Consider the following 20,818-nt stretch of genomic DNA (forward strand, 5'->3'; position numbering starts at 1 on the left):
GGGTACCTTAGCAACCACCCCGTGTACCCTAGCAACCGCATAGCATCACCCTAGCAACCGCCCCAAGTACCCTAGCAACTGCATAGCAACACCCTAGCACCCACCCCGGGTACCCTATCAACCGCATACCAACACCTTAGCGACCACCCCGGGTACCCTAGCAACCACATAACAACTATCCAGAATACCTTAGCAACCACATAGCAACCACCCCAAGTACCACAGCAACCGCATAGCAACCACCCAAGTACCCTAGCAACTGCATAGCAACATCCTAGCAACCACTATGAGTATCTATCGATCTATCTATCATCAGATTTTTTCAAACGTTCCGGTCTGTCTTTCTCAAGCCAACTTCAAAGTTTGTCTTGACTAACTTTTTTATCTAGTTTCATTTGTGCAGGTCTTAAAAAAGGTCTTGAAGTCTTAAATTAAATTTAAAAAGTCTAACAAGACTGACGGACGTCGACTCAGTGTAATGTTTCATTAACACTGATCGATCAGGAGGGTATTAGACCTGCTGATTCTGTTTCTCTTGCCTGATTTCCCCACGGTTTGACCAGACGATTCCCTGAATTCAGATCACTGAGGCGCCTGATGCTCTGATGCTCTGTTATTAGTGTTGAGTTTAAGCCGCTGTATTTCGTCAGTCTCCAGCAGACGAACGAGGCGAAGCGGCAGGAGTTTGTGGGCGAGCTGCAGAGACGAGAGGAGGAGATGCGACAGACGTTTGTGCAGAGAGTCAAAGAGAAAGACGCCGAGAGAGAGGTACGACGCCTGCATTCACAGGAGCATGTGCCAACCATTTTTGTTTTACTTTTGCATTTTTTTGGATTACTTTTTTATTTATTTTTCTCTGGAAATTGAAATAAAATTTTAGTAATCCAAAAGTATGTCTAATGAATTAAAATCATGAAACCTATACAATTTCACAACAGTTTATTAAAAGTGTAACATAAAAGACATTCTTACGGCCCTATGAAATCTGTTTTATTTTTTCTCAAATTCCATTTTATTTTTTTTACCAAATAAATTTTTTTCCATTTTAATTTTTGTGGATTCCATTTTTAATTAAATTAAATTTGTTTATTGAATTTTAATGACATTTTAATAATCAAAAAGCATGTCTAATTAATCAAATTCATAAAAACAATTAAAAAAATTAATATTTTATTTTTCAGAAATTCTGTATTTGCGTATTTTAATTTTTCTGGTAATCAAAGGAGGGCATAAATCATTAATTCACCTTTTAATCAAATCAAAATTAAACTACCCGTTTTTTTTTCTTTTACCGTTTACTGTTCAAATTAAAATATGTAAGAAAAAAAGTGATTATTCCTTAAGAAATAAAGCTTTTAAGGTTTAAGTTTAATTTAAAGGTTTAATTGTTAAGTTTTAATAATTAAAAAATGATAATGTTACATTAGTACATTCTAGTCTTGCTGTTAAAATAGCAATTTATTTCTGTCACAATTTCTTCAAGTCACACCAAACTTTTATTTTGACGGGTTGCTGTGATGTCAGTCCATATTGTGATTTGATACAAATGTAGCCTTTTGATTTATTCATCCACAGTTTGCCAAATTCTGTGTCATTCTACAGTCAGCTTATTTACAGACTTACAGAACATGTGAGGAGCACTTCTGAAGAAACACATGGCAACCCTGCAGCACAGGAACTTAGAGTACCAGTGTCTAATAAAGTGAAAATAAAATATCACACATTTAATAAATACATTAAATAATAATAATTAAACCCCTCGGTTGTGATTAATATCAGTTTGTCATTTCCTCATAATTAATATGGATCCTAATATGGATGATTTTTGTGTAAGCCTGCTTTTTTAAAATAAAGGCCTATATATATTTTTTGTCCTTTTTGTTTACAAGTTTTATTTTTATTTACTTAAACAATCAACATATGATTTTTTTTGTCTTGTATTTTTGTCATGTTTATCAGAGCTCTTGATAAAAGAATAAAATAAAACAAAAATAGGATTTGTATTGGCCAAACATTTATCAGCTCTAGATTTTGATGAATTTGAAATTTAAATGGTAAAATGTAAACGAAACTTATATTACCAACTTCCAAAAACATGAAAAATTAAGGGAATGTAATTTATTATAAATAAAAAATTAAATATTTGGAAAATAAAATAAAATATTAAATGTAATTTATGATAAATAAAAATATATAATATTTATTATACATAAAACATAAATATTTACAAAATAAAATATTAAATGTAATTTTTTATAAATAAAAAATTATGATATTTATTATCAATAAAAAATATAATATTTAAAAAATTTAATTAAATCTTAAATGTAATTTATTATAAATAAAAAAAATGTATAATATTTATTATACATAAAAAATAAACATTTAAAAATGTAATTTATTATAAATAAAAATGAACTATTGGATAATAAACTGGTGAGTAAAATATAAACATTAAAGTAATAAATAATAATAGTAAATAAATTTATAATAATAATTAATTTCCTCAGTTGTGATTAATATAAATTTGGCATGAAGATTTGTTTGCTCTTTCCTCATAAGCCTCATAATCTTAATATGGATCATTTTTGTGTAAGCCTGCTGTCCTTTTTATTTTAACCAACCTACGTACAACCTACAATTTCTTGATAAAAGAAATGTTAAAAATTAGGATCGATGTCGACTGAACAAGTTTCAGATTCTGATGAATCCTACTTGACATTCATAATGGAAAACTGAAATAAATTAGTAAATTCATAAATATTACATATTTAGATGTGAAAATAAACTGCTGAATTAAATATAAACAATAAAATGACACTAAATAATAATAATAATTTAAAAACTCTCAGTTGTGATTAATATCTGTTTGTGATTAATCATGTTTATCTTGATAAAAATACAACAAATAAGGATCAGTGTCAGCTGAACAAGATAAGAAGTAATCAATCAGCTCTACATTTGAATGAATCCTACTTAATATCTAAATGGACAAAAATCACACGTTATTTGTAAATGCATGTCCGTTCTCAAACCAGATGTCTGTCGTTCTTCAGCTCTGGATTCATGTGAAGGCGAGGCAGCGTCTGAACACCAGCAGAACTGTTATGTTTATGCGCAGCAGTTATTAATGGACATGGACTGAGTTCTGACGGTACTGCATCAGCTCAACACTTCACTTCGGTGCCTACAAACGGAAATGAGCACAATGCAATGGTTTATCACAGAATATACTTCTTGATCTACTGGAGACTTGTGTTTTTATGGTTGAGGAGGGCGAAAAACATTCATCGGAAAGATATTATAGTAATTTACCACAAATGTTGACCATTTTGCATTTATTTTCCACATTTTATACTCATGTTACTTGTATTTAAACAGTGTTATTTTGGGTTATGTTTTAACCAAATAACCAATTTGTTTTTCTGCAAATTGTATTTCTTGTGTTCTCTGTGACTGAAACAAATGTTCTGGCGTATGTTATATCATATATAATAAAGGACATGTTTTATTGAATATAACACAATATTGTTTCAGTTACTTAATGGAATTATTTGACAAATTAATGACAATATATTTATTTAAAATTAAAATAACTCTAAATTGCAGCGCTAAAAAGAAAATATGTAATATGTTTTTCCCTCTCAATAGCTTTTGCTTTTATTGAAGAACATAGAAATCTGGAAACTTCTGGAAACGCAAAAAGAATCACGGTTTAATTTTGTGTATCATTAAAACATTTTGAAAACAAGCAGCTTTGTCATAATAACAGCATAAATAGTGAACATGTCTTGCTGAGAATATAAAAAACTAAATAAATTCTAGTAACTGACAGCCTGAAAAAAAAAAACATTGCGAGAAAAAAAGTCAGAATCGCGATAAAAAAAGTTCGAATTGTGAGAAAAAACAGAATTGCGAGCAAAAGTCAGAAGTTGGGAAAAGTTGGGAGCAAAAAAGTCATAATTGCAAGAAAAAAAGTTGTGAGAAAAAAAGTCAGAGTTGTGGGGGAAAAAAGTTGCGAGAAAAAAAAGTCAGAATTGCAAAAAAAAAAGTTGCGAGAAAAAAGTCAGAATTGAAAGAAAAAAAGTCAGAATTGCGAGGTATAAACTCGCAATTGCGAGAAAAAAAACAGAATTGCAAGAAAAAAGTTTCGGGAAAAAAAAGTTGCGAGAGAAAAAAGTCAGAATTGCGAGGTATAAACTCGCAATTGCAAGAAAAAAAAGTTGCGAGAAAAAAAGTCAGAGTTGCGGGGAAAAAAGTTGCGAGAAAAGGTCAGACTTTCGAGAAAAAAAGTCAGAATTGCGGGGAAAAAAAAGTTGCGAGTGAAAAAAGTCAGAGTTGCAAGAAAAAAAGGTGCGAGAAAAGGTCAGACTTTCGAGAAAAAAAGTCAGAATTGCGAGATATAAAGTCACAATAAAAAATTTTTTTTTTCATTCAGTGGCAGAAACGGGCTTCCATAAACGATTGCGACAAGACTGTGATTCAAACACTTGATGACGTCATCTGACGGTTACGGTCCTGAAAAGAGCGCGAAATCTGACTAGACAGATTTGAGGTAAATTTCCAGCGACGGTACTTCAGGAAGTCTGGACGAAGCTGTCGAGTTTTCCATCGAGATGAGTAAGTTATGAAAACGTCGTCTTAATCAGTTCGGCTGTTTATAAGTTCGTGTTTGAAGCTGTTATTCTCTTACGCACGACTATAAGTTGAAGTTCATTCAGTGAAACTACGAAACCTAAAGCTAAATCAATCTGCTGGATTAATGCACGAACTGTGCTCAAAATAACCCTCTACTAGTCTCTTCTAAAAGCAGTGTTAATTCAATTCATGTTTATGTGTAGAGCACTTTTCACGATACAACTCGTTGCGAAGCAGCTTCACAGAAAATGAACGTTTCTACACTACATTTAGGAGTAAAACCGCTAAAAGCTACCTAAAAACTAACTAAAACTCAGTTAATAGAAACAGAGTTGAGCTCTTAAAAGTGACAAAACGGTTCCCGTATCTTAAAATTCCAATAAAAATACAGTTTTGCATTAAGACAGCCTAAATTAAATAAATAATGTTCCTAAGGACATGCACAAGGGTTCATGTACATTATTAATGTATATTTTTCTGCATATTTTTGCTGTACCAGAATATATACCCATTGAACAGGAGTGAATTTAGATTCAGTCGTAGTTTATTTCAATTTATTCTGAATAGATCTTAAAACTAAAAGTGTTAACACTTGCTATGAAGCCCGTATTTTAACACATTATAACGGTATTCTTAAGGCATTATAATGAATGCATTATAAAACACTTATAATATGTTAACAACATAACAACAATTATAATACATTATTAAACGTACTTATTTGTGGTTATAACATTTATGAGTATGATTATTTATAACACGCAATAAACTCCATATTAAATCCACTTAATTTTTAATAAATTATAAATCTCATATCTCAACATTATTTATTTAAGATCTGTACAGTATCGCACTGATATTATAATAAATATAGTTAAAAGCAAATGTGTCAGATATCTGATCGTTTCAGATTTATTTTTTTTATTATTGTTGTTGTTATTTATAAGAGTAGCAAGGTAACAATGGCAAGATATGAGACTTATATAATACATAATTATAACTATGGGAAATATAATCCATGCATTGTGTTCAATGTGTATTATAAATCTTCATAATCTTAAAAGCTATAACCACAAATAAGTAAATATTATAATGCATTAAAACTTATGAAAACATATTATAAGGTTTCTTCATGCATTCACAACAATGCCTTAAGAATTCTCTGCTTATAATGTGTTATAAATACGGGCTTCATAAAAAGTGCTACCCTAAAAACACACACCTTGTATTTTCCAGAAAACATCATTGTGATGGTTTTGTCAAAATCCATAATTTCTCAGCTCTCCTCGTCCGTATTTGATGTCGAATATACTTTGCACAAATGATTTTTCAGTGTGGACGGGTCAGCCTTCTGAAATACAAAGCAGTGACCAACAAAATGTCATTTTCACTCACTGCTCATAAGCTCAGATTGATGTGGATGAGATACCTTTCATCGCTGCTGGACCATCATTGAATTATTTCCCGGGATTGTGGTCACTTCCCGTGTCCTGAGGGGAATTCCGAGGGTGGTGTGGCCTGTAGTGAATGGAATAATCGTCATGCATTTGCATTTAGACACTCAGGCGTTCAGCGGGGAAATTGGTTTGTCACTTCAGTCTGCTGCGTAAGATTTGAAATCTCCAATTACAAGACCGCACTCCATTCGGACACGAGATGTGACACTTCCAGGACTGTGCATGCGGAAAACACGGAGAGAGAGAGAGAAACAGCCGAGAACGAAAGAGGTTAGTGCAAACGTCTTAGTTTAAAGAGCAGAGCTGAAGAGCCAAGAGATGAGCAGAAGCACTTCATTAAACACTCAGAAATGAACATTTGCTGAAAATGTGCTCATCCTCGGGTCATCCGAGATCAGGATGAGTTTGTTTCTTCATCAGGTTTGGAGAAATGTAGCATTGCATCAGTGTCTCACTGCAAGTGAATGGGTGCCGTCAGAATGAGAGCTGATAAAAACATCACGAGTAATCCACAGCACTCCAGTCCATCAGTTAACATCTGGAGAAGACAAAAGCTGAAACACATCCAGCATTAAGACGTTTTTAACTCAAATACATTGAATCTATAATCCATAATAACTCTTCCTCCAGTGAGTCAGTGTTCTGGTGTGAATCAGGAGAGAAATCTGCACAGATCAAGCAGCGTTTAAACAGCTCTAAACACATATGTGGCTGGATTTTGATGCGAGAGACAACAGCAGATGCACTTTTTCACCGGAGGAAGCGTTATTATGGATTATAGACTCAATGTATTTTAGTTAAAAACGTCTTGATGCTGGATTTGTTTCAGCTTTTCTTGTTTCTTGTCTTCTTTCTTGTTGTTGTGCAGCGAGAGAGCATGATGCAATATAATTCTGTGTTGTCTGTTTGTCAACTTTTCATTATTTTGCGTCGCAGTCTTTCATCGCATACAGTTCCAGTTTATAAAATTGCTAAAATGTGTATCTTGAATGCAATGCAATTCGCAAAATGTAGATTCAGTAGCGCTGCTGGAAGCTGCTGTGTTTGGCTACACATCAGACGCTCGAGAACCTTTAATGGAACCAAACGTCATGAGAATGATTCGTTGTTTTCAATGAAACGCAGCTGCTTCTCTGCACACTGACCTCTGTGTTAAACAGCACTAGTCCAATTAGAAATCAGCCCAACAGTAATGAATCCAATTAGTGGTTACAATGAGTGGAATCGATTCGTATTACGCTGTGACTGGAGAAATAATTGTTCTGTGGGATTCATTCAATGTGCATGAGACAAACGGCGCACGACTCTCGTCAAATACAGCAGATTCCCACAGAGAATCACTTAAAATCACAACGGCCATGTGAGGTTTTACTGTACATCTGCTGTGTGTGAATAACTCCATGAATACTGGTTTTAAATCAAAGGCATTTATTGCTAAAATGTACTTGACAAACAACAGAAACCAACCACATTATCATCATAATCAGTATAAGACAATGTGTAAATGAAAACAATGTCAAATTCCAGAGAACAAGTGCTTGAGGAAATATTCCCCAACATCTCCACTCTAGCACCAATAGCATATAAATATGTCATCATATAGAGCTTCTTCGTTCAATGCAGTCAATGTACGAACAGTTCATGCTGAAACACGTTCACGTGAATCATTCTGCCATTATTTATGATGTTATTTTTAGCACAAAAACAAGATTTGCACGGCAGAAATCCTCCTTTTTGTGTTCGCCTGTAAAAATAACATCACAACGTCAGTAAATAATGACAGAATGATCATCTGAGGGTGAATTATTCCTCTATTCAGAAGCAGGAATCACCGTCCATCATCTCATCTCCAACATGGAGACCAACGTGTGCTTGTCTTTTGGCGAGCAAAAACGGCACCGTGATCAAATCCATAATGATTTGATAAAAGAGCACGACATACAGACCATGAGATTAAAAACACTGTAGGAATCCATCCAAAGAAATAAAAACGAAGCCAGGAGTCACTGGTGGATGAATCATCTTGTGCTTATGAAGAACCAGCATCCAAGAACATTGACTTCAATGCTGAATCATGTGGAAACAATCCATGTGCTCATGACTCAATCATCCGTAACCTCCACGGATCCAGAAATGTGTCTCGCTGACCATCATCAGCACCTTCAGATGCTTCTTTTGTGCTTCAGCCTGCAGTGCAACGGGCCGTTTACTATGGAAGCCTGTTTCTGCCACTCAATAAAAAATATAAAAGGTAACTGACTTTTTATTTCATAATTCTGACTTTTTTCTCACAATTGCGAGATATAAACTCACAACTGCGAGTTATAAAGTCAGAATTGTGAGATATAAACTCGCACTTGCATGGAAAAAGTCAGAAATGTGAGAAAAAAAGTCAAAATTGTGGGAATATCGCAATTGAGAGATAAAAGTCTGAATTGCAATATGTAAACGCAATTGCGAGAAAAGTAGTTTGTATTGAGATGTAAACGTAATTGCGGGAAAAATTGTTTGAATTGTGAGATATAAATTCGCAATTACGAGAAAAATAGTTTGAATTGTGCGATATAAACTCGCAATTACGAGAAAAATAGTTTGAATTGTGCGATATAAACTCGCAATTACAAGAAAAATAGTTTGAATTGAGATGTAAACGTAATTGCGGGAAAAATTGTTTGAATTGTGAGATATAAATTCGCAATTACGAGAAAAATAGTTTGAATTGTGCGATATAAACTCGCAATTACAAGAAAAATAGTTTGAATTGAGATGTAAACGTAATTGCGGGAAAAATAGTTTGAATTGAGATGTAAACGCAATTGTGAGAAAAATAGTTTGAATTGAGATGTAAATTAAATTTCAAGAACATTTTTTGAATTGTGAGATATAAACTTGCAATTACGAGAAAAATTTCAGAATTGTGCGAAAATCAGAATTGCAATATGTAAATCCACAATTGCAAGAAAAATGTCAGAATTGTGAGAAAAAAGTCAGAATCGCAAGATAAAAAGTCGCACGGGCCACTCTGCCTGCGATATAAACTCGCAATTACAAGAAAAATAGTTTGAATTGAGATGTAAACGCAATTGCGAGAAAAATAGTTTGAATTGAGATGTAAACGCAATTGTGAGAAAAATAGTTTGAATTGAGACGTAAATTAAATTTCAAGAACATTTTTTGAATTGTGAGATATAAACTTGCAATTACGAGAAAAATTTCAGAATTGTGCGAAAATCAGAATTGCAATATGTAAATCCACAATTGCAAGAAAAATGTCAGAATTGTGAGAAAAAAGTCAGAATCGCAAGATAAAAAGTCGCAATTAGCTTTTTTATTTTTTATTCAGTGGCCGAAATGGGCTTCCATAGTTTCCACAGGACACGTGCGTTTGTTAAAAACAGCTGCACGCTTGAACGTTTCTTACGGCGGAATGCAATGCAACGGCGTCAGTCTAGAGCGTTTGCACATCGACTAACAATTACACGAGTAGACACACTAACTAGAACACGTCCTGTGAGCGGACGTCTCCGGACTGATTTTACACACAAGAACACGCCGGCAGACACGCATCAGGAGAGACAGCGTATTTAATTTGACACCAATGAAAAATTTCACTTAAAACTAGATTTAAAAAATGATGTTGGCAGAGAGTTTGAAGCGGTTGTAAAAGAGGCCGTCATTCTAATGAATTTACATCTTCATCACTTCCTGTTTTCTGTATATATTTTTTTTCAAAATGGCATTTTAATGTTTTGTTGGCTGAACAGCAACCACACAAAAGAGCAACTCGTATCATATCATTTAGCGTAATCTGATGAAGTGAAACGTGTGGTCTGCTCGGTGTTCTTGTGAGTTTGTGCTTCAGACGCCGCTGTGATGCTGGTCGGTTGTTCAATCGGTTCTGAGCGTCGCGATAAAAATAAACCTGTGCTGTTTCATCAGAACTCCTCTAATGTAGAGCAGCGGCTGACGGAGATCAGTCCTCATGACGGACATTCAGATGATGCTCAACAGCCGGAAACAAACTCTACACAAGTACAGGAACAAACGCATTCCAGTTACACCAGGGATATTACTATTTACTAATTATTTATGTTGTATTATTAATGTTTTGAATCAGCGTTTATTTTTTTATCTTTCAGTTTTCATTTTCCTTTTAGTTATTTGCATTTGTGATTTTTATTAGCTTTTTGTTCTTTTTAAATAAAACTTTTTTTTTCCAATTTTAGTTTTTATTTCCAGTAATTTTAGCGCTTCAGCTGCGAACATATTTCAGTTAGCTGCCAATGCAACATTTCTAACATTTCTAATATTTATATTTGACTTTAGTTTAGCTTTAAAGTCACCGATAATCCATAACCGATAACCGATAACCGATAAAAATCAATGATTTTTAAAATTATTTTTTTGGGGAATACTGCAGTTTATTATAAATTATTTATCTGTATACATTATACATTTTTTATAATTTGACAATGATCCAATCAATTCCCGACAGACATTTTTTTTCTTGTTCAAGACGCCATTTCACTCATATTGCAGAATAGAAGAAAAGACCATTTCAACTTCAATTTCATGCCGACTTTACCAAAAATGTTTTAAATATTTTAGATTTAGTTAACGATAATGACCCTGGTGTGCAACGTCTTCTATGGTCAGTTTTCTCTTTCAGATCATTAAAGAGCACCAGTTCTGAGAGAGTTATAGTGAAAGTGTTATATCTGAATGACAACACATCTGCTTTAATGGCTCAGAGATCTGAAGGAAAGCTCCTCAGTAACAGAGGAACACATTAAATATGTTCGACAGGACCACACGCCTGAAACACGCTGGCCGAACGCGTTTGTGTACTCGTGTGAAGTCTGTTTCTGGCACACTGAGCACATGGAAAATTCAGGAATCAAAGTGAAAATAGTTGATAAAACTGGAGTGTCTCTAGAGCTCGGCACCAGCAGATACAAAGATCAAACCTCCACAGCGACACTCGGTAAACAAGACACAAATAATGTCAGTAAACCAGCATGCACATCCCATGATGCTCTAGGAAAGACAGAACCGGCGTAGAAAACCAATAAAACGAGTTTGTGCTTTCACTGTAAACAAACTTTCATTATAACCCGCAGAGTGAGCCAATCTCAGCAAAACGTGTCCGGGTCATATTTCAGTCCAAAATTAAAAGAAAGAAACTTTAAACATACTACCAATCAAAAGTTTGGAATAAGTAATATTTTTAATGTCCAAGGCTGCATTTATTTGATCAAGAATACTGTAAAAATAGTAATACTGTGACTTATTACAATTTAAAAATGGATCAAATATTTTTCTTATTTAAAAATATTTTAAATTGTAATTTATTTCTGTGATCAAAGCTGAATTTTCAGCATCAATACTCCTGTCTTCAGTGTTACACGATCCTTCAGAAATCATACTTTAAAATGTTTTTTTTAAATGAAGCCTTGGTTAGCATTTTATATATATATATATATATAATTAAAATTTGATACCTATATCTATCTATCTATCATTTATAAAATTATAATTATTTTTTATTAAATATATATATACATATATTAAAAATTATATATAATTTAATAATATATAATTTTTGTTAATTATAGTATTATTGTGACACTATTTTCACAATTAAACAAATTTAACATATTTCCTGTAATGCATTATTTTTTAATTTGAATGAGCATAAAGCCACGCGTATACTAATACTAACATGCTTCATTAATATTTTACGATTTAAATAATATATCTTTTTTATTTTATTTTTGCATTATAATAACGAGAATCTAGTGTGAAAATAATCCAAAACGATGTAAAAAAAAATCCTAATGGTCCTGAAAAAAAAGGCTTTAATTGTTTTATTTATTTGTATTTTAGATGTAATTATTTTTTTCTCTTGATTTTGGCGTGAGATATGACACTCTTGCCAGGTTTCGTGAGATTCATCACTCCTACATTCACATCTTATCATGTGCTATGATATATCACATCCTCGTTGTGTCGTCATCATTCCGATTAAAGTACCGAAGGAACACTGAACCGCTTCGAAGGAGCAGCTGTAGGAATCATTTCTCAAGCTCAGAGCTTCTCTCAGACTCTGAGGGAGCTTCAGGAGGACACGCAGCAGAGGGCGCCGCAGACTCACACGCAGATGAAGGCACCATCTGTCACCTGACGGATCTGTGAGGGCAGTAAAGATGCTCGTCTTCATCAGGAGACCCGGGGAGATTCTTCTGGACATCCTCTAGGTCTCAGGAGCTTGTTGCTCTTCTAGAAGCTCTCCACGAAGCTGCCGGGGAAGAGGCCCGTTCGTCCGGTGCGCTGAAGCGTCCCTTTGTACCAGCCGTCTTCACGTTTCTTGTGCACGAAGACGATGTCGCCCTCCTTCAGCTCGATCTCGGCTTCGCTCTGCGGCGGATACGGGACGAGCACGCGGTACCTGACGCACACAGACGTGAACAGCAGACGCTCAACAGATGATAACAGGAGAAACATTCACACACGACAAACCTTCCAAACCAAAAACCCTTATAATCTAAAAATAAAGTAAAAATGAAAATAAATAAATTACAGTAAATTAGCACAAGGGTTTGAAATGACACGAGTAAATGTTGCTGAAAACTGAGTGAAAATTTAAACAATATTTATTGCATGAAAAACTCAAATTTGAATATTTCAATGAATATACTTCATTAATAAAAGTTTGGAATAATTCAGATTTTTGTGAATTTTTGAAAAACTTTTCTTATGCTCACCAGGTCTGCATTTGTTTTATCAAAAAATACTGTATCAATTTTTAAATATCATTACAGTTTAAAATAAGTGAATCTCTGTTAAACTGTAATGTATTTCTGTGATGCGCAGCTGTATTTTCAGCATCATTCCTCCAGTCTTCAGTGTCACATGATCTTCAGAAATCAGTATAATATGCTGATCTGCTGCTCGAGAAACATTCTTGTGGAAATAGTAATACACTAATTTGGGGAAATGTAAGATTAAAAAATAAAAAATGTGCTGTTATTCATCAAGGATGCATTAAATTGATCAAAAGTGACAGTAATGCTGTTTTAAATTATAATAATATTTCACAATTTTACAGTATTTTTGATCAAACAAAATAGACTTCTTTCATTAAAAAATAAAACCCCTCAAATTACTCCAAACCTTTGACTGGTAGTGTATAAATATGAAATATCTTCAAAATTTGAATGATAACATGTTAGCAATTTCAATATTAGTAAACACACCAGATCAGTCCACAAGAGGGCGCCAGAACAACAGCACCATATTGCAAAGTACTGTTCAAAAACAAACCTGCTGCTTCAACTGCACTTATTTTTAAACTAAAATGCACAAAAATTAAAAATTTGTGTCATTTTTTCCAGGGCTTGCTACACATCTTAACTTCATGCATTCAAATGTGCATTGTGATCTTATATTAAATGTGCATTGTGATCTTATATTCGCTGAATATTTCAGTTGTACTTGTAATTTAGACTCGCCTCTCTCGGGATAAAGGCTTGGGTTCGGGTCGGATGGCCAGCGGTGAGGAGGAGCAGGGCTGTCGCGCCGGCGGAGACACAGAGAAGCTCAGGTCCAGCGAGCCGCTCTTCCTCTGCAGCGGCTCCATGCTCATGGCCCCCTGCATCTCGCTCTCGATGGGGCAGGAGCCGGCTCGTCCGTGACCCCCGGCCGACCGCAGCCCCGGGGCCATGGCCCCCTGAACCGAGCAGGACTCGTGGGTCGGAGAGACAGACGGCGGAGACCGGGACTTCTTCTTAGCTGCGGCTCCGGAGAGAAGCTTGAGGAGACCGCTGCTCTTCTTCTCTTTCTGTGAGAGACACAAACACTGTTTACACACACAGACAGAGCCCGATGAGCTCAGCAAGACATGAGCGTAATCCAGTCAGGCAGGTGTCTGATCAATAACTCAAACCCGCCGAAATAAAAGAATCAAAGTCCAACTGGAATAAACTATGACAGAAATGTATAGTACTATTGTAGCTACAGTAGAATGTGCTTCTCTTAGTAATAATAATAACAAAAAAATGACTAAAACACAATTGTTCTTCCATGCTTTCATTTGAACAGTAAACCTCTGCTGTGCACCAGTTTGCATTACATTTAAATTGTTCTTGTTATTTGATTACCACTGTTTTTGATAATACATTTTTTTATTAAACCATAAATCCAGAAAAATTATAGCACAGGGGATTTTTTTGGGGCCCTATTATTGTAATATATATATATATTATATATACTGGATATATATAAAATAAAATAATAAAGTATTAAATTGTTGAAGTTTTATGAATTTAATTGATTAGACATGCTTTTTAATTATTACAATATTTATAAAATTATTAAAACAGAATCCAGAAAAAATTTAAATGGAATCCAAAAACTTAAAATGCAAAAAAAAATAAAAATTATAATAATAAAACAGATTTCATAAGGCCCATATTTTTGTAAAAATGTTAATAAATTATGAAATACTTTTTAAATATTGAAAGGTAATTAAATTATTAAACCAGAATCCAGAAAAATGCAAATGAAATCCAGAAAATGTAAATTAATTTGGGAAAAATAAAACAAATTTTACTGAAATTATTAAAACAGAATCCAGAAACCTACAGAAATGTAAATGGAAAAAATGGAATTTGGGAAAAAAATAAAAATGGGTTTCATGAATCCATTTCAGGGCCTATTATTGTAAAAAAACTGTAATAAATTATTAAAGTTTTATAAATTCAATTGATGAGACGTGCTTTTTGATTATAAAAATTGCATTAAATTATTGAAACTGAATCCAGAAAAAATTAAAACAGAAAAAATTGGGATAAAAATGAAACAGATTTCATACGGCCCCAAGTTTTATGAACTCAATCGATTAGACAAGCTGTCTGGGAAATGTAATTATTAAAATAGAATGAAGAAATGAACAATGAAGACGTAAATGAGGAAAGCTCGAAGTCCCGTAGAAACAGTATAAACTCCAGAAGTGCTGCAGGTCTGTGGAGAGAGAGAGAGAGAGAGAGAGAGAGAGAGAGAGAGAGAGAGATCTGAGCCACGCACCTGACGAGGACTAACGAGGACACGCTACACACGACAAGCTCTGGAGAACAGAGAACTCATCCAGAACACAGAAACTGTCTCCAGGGTCTCAAAACATTGTGGTTTTGGCTTGAAATAAGGTCCAGATATGTTCACATTCCATCCTACCACATGTGCCGAGACCTGTGCATTAGTGATGGCCGATACACTGTATCAAATAAAAGTATCAATCCCATCTTAACGATTTCAGAATGTTTAGAATAATCCAGGTACCGAGTGGTGATTAGGTTATTCGAATACAAAAAGTCACGTTTAATTATATACTTCATTCAGTACAGATGAAGATTTCACGGGGAGCAGAATATTACACTGCATGTGAGTATAAAGATTTAAACTGGACATTTTAGTTTAATTAGCCTCTATCTATTTCTGAAGATAAAAATCTTTTTAAAAAATCGTATCCTTGTTATTAATAAAAACAAAGATACACATTACGAACACACATTATATACAAATAAAACAAGGTGTATTTAGCAGTTCGTTTATTAATATGAAAGGGATAGTTCACCCAAAAATAACTGCTGGTCCGCAGTGACTTCCATAGTATTTGATTTTATTTTTTCCCACTATCGAACTACTACTGTTTGGTTCCCTACATCCTTCAAAACATCGTCTTTTGTGTTCAGCACAAGACAGAAATTAAAACAGGTTTGAGATAACATGAGAGTGAGTAAATAACGACTCTTCCTTTAATGACAAGCGGCAGCATGTTTAGTGCTATTAGACTGCTGTCACTTTAAGAGCTACACGCGTCTGGTTTGCTTTGACTTTAGACATAACCGACTGTGCTTCTATGTAAACCTGTAACGCTCAGCCGTCACGGAAGGCGTTACACTGATCAAAAGGGGTCCGATTTTATGTGTGAGGTAAAACAAGTGTTTTTTAAAAAGATGAGACAAACGACAAGAGTAGACTGAATAAATAGTGTATTTACACAATGCACACGGAACTTAAAACAACACAATACAACTAGAATAACTTAAGCTGACAGGCAGACCATTCACATTTAAAGACATACACACATTAAAATGAATAAGAGGATTAAAAGACAACATGTAAAACTCAGATATACAGATATAAAACCATTTTAATAGATATGCATTGAGCGGTATAAATATATAGTCCGTACATTTAAAGACACAAAAGATTTGTGTCACGTGTTTTATTTTTGTTATACAAGTTGTTATATGTGTTGTATTTAATATTAATGATGGCTATCAAAGTACACTATAAAATCACTCACATCTTGAAAGTACTTGGTATCGGATCAATAAGAAGATAACTGGCATCGCTGTGCATGACGTGTGTCTCTTATTTTAGACTCTGAGTTCATTAACAGCTCATAATTAACGCTCGCGCAGACAGCATGTGATCACGCCTGTCATCCAGACTGTAACATAATAACCGCAATACATCCGAGACTGAGCGTCTGATAGAAATATACTGATCGATCGAATCATTTATTCATACTGAACGTGCAGTGTTTGGACACCACTTGATGTCCAATGTCAAATCTGTGTTGGACCCCATATAGTGTTATTTTACTATTATTTATATAGTATTATTGTTTTTGTAAATATATTTTAGCTTATTTTTATTTCCATGTGTAATTTTAATTTTAGTTTAATTTTTGATATTTTCTTTCCATTTGTATTATTATTTTATATATTACTATTTAGGTTTAATTTGTTTCTTAATTTCAGTTTTAGATGATCAAAGACTGCAGTTTATTTAAATGAATTTTGGCCAAATTGTGCAGAGCTTCAAACAAGTACAGCAAGCATGGAGCTAGAAATAAATAAGTAAAAAAGCAAATGTGGCACATTTAAATGTCAATTATGACAATTAGTAAATTTAGTGTTTTATTATTTATTCATTGTCCTTTGTGATAACATTCCAGTGTTATTTTACTATGTTACTACTATTATTTTATTTAATAATTATTTATATATTATTATAGTTTTTTTATAAATATTTTGAATTAGCTTTTATTTTTAGCTGTAATTTTATTTATTTTTATTAAAAAAAAATCATTATAATTTGTAAAAATATTTACTATTTAGGTCAATTTTTTTATTCACTTTTAGTCGTTTATTTAATTCCAGTTAGTAATTTTACTGCTTCAACTGTGTCTAATTTTTGTTTAGTTAAAATGTGTCATTTATTTCAGTTTCTCATCTAATATTTGTATTTTATTTTATTTCCCCGTTATTTCCATGAACAGCCATGTCTGTGATGGTTTCAGCACTGACCTTCTCCAGCTTCTTGTCCTGGAGTTTGTGCAGGTCTGCTGCGTTCAGGTGCGCCGCGCTGGCGTTGGGAGGCGTGATGGAGCTCAGGGGCCTCAGGGGCCGTACAGAAGCAGCGTGAGGCTGAGGGGCCGCTGTCATGGACAGGGGCCTCGCGGGGGAGCGAGACGGACTGGCCTGCGGTCGCAGCGGCGTCACGGATGCAGTCGGACGCTCAGGGCTGCTGCTCACCGGAGGACTGTGGACTGACAACAGTAACAGCATTCAGACACAAACAGTCACATGATCAATCATCGATGCAACTCTTTTGGCTGATTGCCGTTTTCAGAGTGAAGCGCGGCACTGTGTTCATTTACACACGCAGCTCATGATTCAGTGTTTCAGTGTCTCATCACTAGTTTATGAGTGATTATAAACCAGATGCTGTAAACACTTCATACGGTTTTCTGCCAAAATAAAAGCTTGATTTAACTTTTAAAAAAATAAGCTATAAATATTAGTATTATAATTTTACAGTCGTTTTTCTTAAGTATTTTTTCTTTATTTTACAGTGAATTATTATAATAAATATAATTCTTATTTTGTTTAATATTTTTTACTGAGAACTAATAATAATATTAATAATCTAATCTAATAATATTTATATTTATAATTATTATTATATTATTTTATTTATTGTTGTTGTTATATTATACTACATTATTAATAATAGTATTGTTATACACATTAAGATTATTATTAAATACAGTTTAATAATATTAAAGTCATATTTCTTTGATTATTATTTTTTATTGAGTAACAGTACTAATATTGATATTAATAATAATCTAATGTAATAACAATAATATTTATAATTATTATTATATTACTGCTAATATAGTTATTTTTTTATATACTGCTGTTGTTATTATTATTAGTAGTAGTAGTATTACTACTACTAAATAAAAATATGAAACAAAAAGAAATATTACTATTGTAATATTTTACTGTAAAATTAAAAAAATTGTACTTAAGAAAAACAACAGTAATAATAATAATAATAATAATAATAATTGTATTTGCATATTGTGTAGCTGTACAAACAAGACCAGCAAACCTGGACCTTAAAAAAAAAAAAAAAAAATTTAATCATATTTTAAATTGCAATTAATATTATGACATTTTTTGACATTTCCCTTCTGCATTCAGCAGACGCTTTAATCCAAAGCATTGCTCTGCATACACACATCATCATCATCATCAGGTCATGCATTCATCAAACTCTGGTGTTTCAGATCATCATCTAAAGGATGAGTAAAGGGATTATTATTAAATACAGTTTAATAATATTAAAGTCATATTTCTTTGATTATTATTTTTTATTGAGTAACAGTACTAATATTGATATTAATAATAATCTAATGTAATAACAATAATATTTATAATTATTATTATATTACTGCTAATATAGTTATTTTTTTATATACTGCTGTTGTTATTATTATTAGTAGTAGTAGTATTACTACTACTAAATAAAAATATGAAACAAAAAGAAATATTACTATTGTAATATTTTACTGTAAAATTAAAAAAATTGTACTTAAGAAAAACAACAGTAATAATAATAATAATAATAATAATAATTGTATTTGCATATTGTGTAGCTGTACAAACAAGACCAGCAAACCTGGACCTTAAAAAAAAAAAAAAAAAATTTAATCATATTTTAAATTGCAATTAATATTATGACATTTTTTGACATTTCCCTTCTGCATTCAGCAGACGCTTTAATCCAAAGCATTGCTCTGCATACACACATCATCATCATCATCAGGTCATGCATTCATCAAACTCTGGTGTTTCAGATCATCATCTAAAGGATGAGTAAAGGATGTCAGGGATCTCGACGGGCGTCCCGTGCCGTCGTTCTGTGCCGCTGCACGAGCTCCACGTCGCTCCTCAAAGTTCAAGAACTGCGAGAATGCAACCCGGCAATTACTGCCAACACGGCCTTCATTACAGCTGACATCTTATCTGAGCTGGAAAACACTTTAACAAGCTCCTTCAGCGAGTAATGCACCGCCATCTGACCTGAAGAGATTACAGAGCGTCACGCTAACACACGAGAAACACGCCTGACTTCTGCAGCGCAACATAACACAACAACTAGTCACCAAAACCTGTTAACAGGACATCTCGACTGGTCTCCAAACCTGTATTAACCGTCTGCTATCAGCCAAGAAGTCGCCTGAGCAAAGAGTTTACTGAAAAATCTCAGTTGTGTTGTGACTTCATTTAACATGTAGTGTTAAACCAAACATCCCATAAACCTTGAGTTCCCATAACCATTCCCTCGTATTATCTCTTACTCATGAAGACACACAGCCCTTAAACACACAGTCAAATGAATAAACAACAATGGAAAAATAATACTATAATAATAATTGGAAAAAAAAAAAAATCTGCCTGTTTTATAATTAATTAATGCACAAACAATTTTTATGGGCGGTAAGGTCACTGGTGATTGGCAGGTGTGACTGTTTAGTTTTAGTTCCTGCTCCCAATAATCTGGTTTTCATGACTCTTCTGAGTGTATTGTCCTGTAATGGCACACAGTGTGCTTCACTCACCCAGCTGCATGGCGGAGCGCGCCTGGTTGACCGTCTGCTGGCTGCACAAGCGCAGACAGTTCTTCAGATGCAGCTGCGGAGACGACGGGCTGCTGAGCGGCGTGCTGGAGCGGGACGCAGACCCAGACGCCATCAGCACCGGACTGGAGGGACCCGCGGAGCCCGGAGATCCAGGAGCCGCTCCAGAGAGACACGAGCGCGTCTGACCGACGGCGAACGGAGCCCTGCAGAAACACACACACACACACACAGTTATACACACACACATACACACACACACACACATATACACACACACACACACACTCTCACACACACACACACTCGCAGTCAGCGACCGGAGCTCTACAGACTCACGTCAAACGCAGGATCACAGTGATTAGAAACACAGGAATCACGACCGAACGAGACATTCACATTATTTCAGCACAACTGCAGGTTAAGCATCTAATGCTGCGCTTAACATTTTCCACTTTATTTCTGCTGTAATGACAAATCTGCTCTTTTACAAACGCCGATATATTATAAAATAAATGTGAATAAAATAATTACAAATAATTCACATTAAATTCCATAATTCCTGAAGTTTTTTTATTATCAATGAATTTAACTGACTTTTCTAGATATTTGTGTGTTTTTTTTCATTTTCAGTGTGAGTGTGTGTGTGTGTGTGTGTGTGTGTGTGTGTGTGTGTGTGTGTGTGTGTGTGTGTGTGTGTGTGTGTGTGTGTGTGTGTGTGTGT

At 34.0% G+C, this 20,818-nt stretch overlaps 1 protein-coding gene across 1 annotated transcript in view; it reads right to left on the reverse strand.

The window, feature by feature from the left end:
• Nucleotides 1-13,574: 13,574 nt before the first annotated feature.
• The window catches only part of LOC107574017 (SH3 domain-containing RING finger protein 3-like), a 37,156-nt gene continuing 29,912 nt past the window's right edge, over nt 13,575-20,818 (reverse strand). The window contains exons 8-10 of the mRNA XM_016260489.1: nt 20,077-20,300; nt 17,471-17,712; nt 13,575-13,935 (exon numbers count right to left, since the gene is read on the reverse strand). Coding sequence (XP_016115975.1) covers nt 13,597-13,935; nt 17,471-17,712; nt 20,077-20,300 — 805 coding nt within the window. The 3' untranslated portion in view covers nt 13,575-13,596. The remainder of the gene's footprint in view (nt 13,936-17,470; nt 17,713-20,076; nt 20,301-20,818) is intronic.

Source organism: Sinocyclocheilus grahami, unplaced genomic scaffold (assembly GCF_001515645.1).
Source record: "Sinocyclocheilus grahami isolate Dianchi unplaced genomic scaffold, SAMN03320097.WGS_v1.1 scaffold2092.1, whole genome shotgun sequence".
Classification (NCBI taxonomy): Eukaryota; Metazoa; Chordata; class Actinopteri; order Cypriniformes; family Cyprinidae; genus Sinocyclocheilus; species Sinocyclocheilus grahami.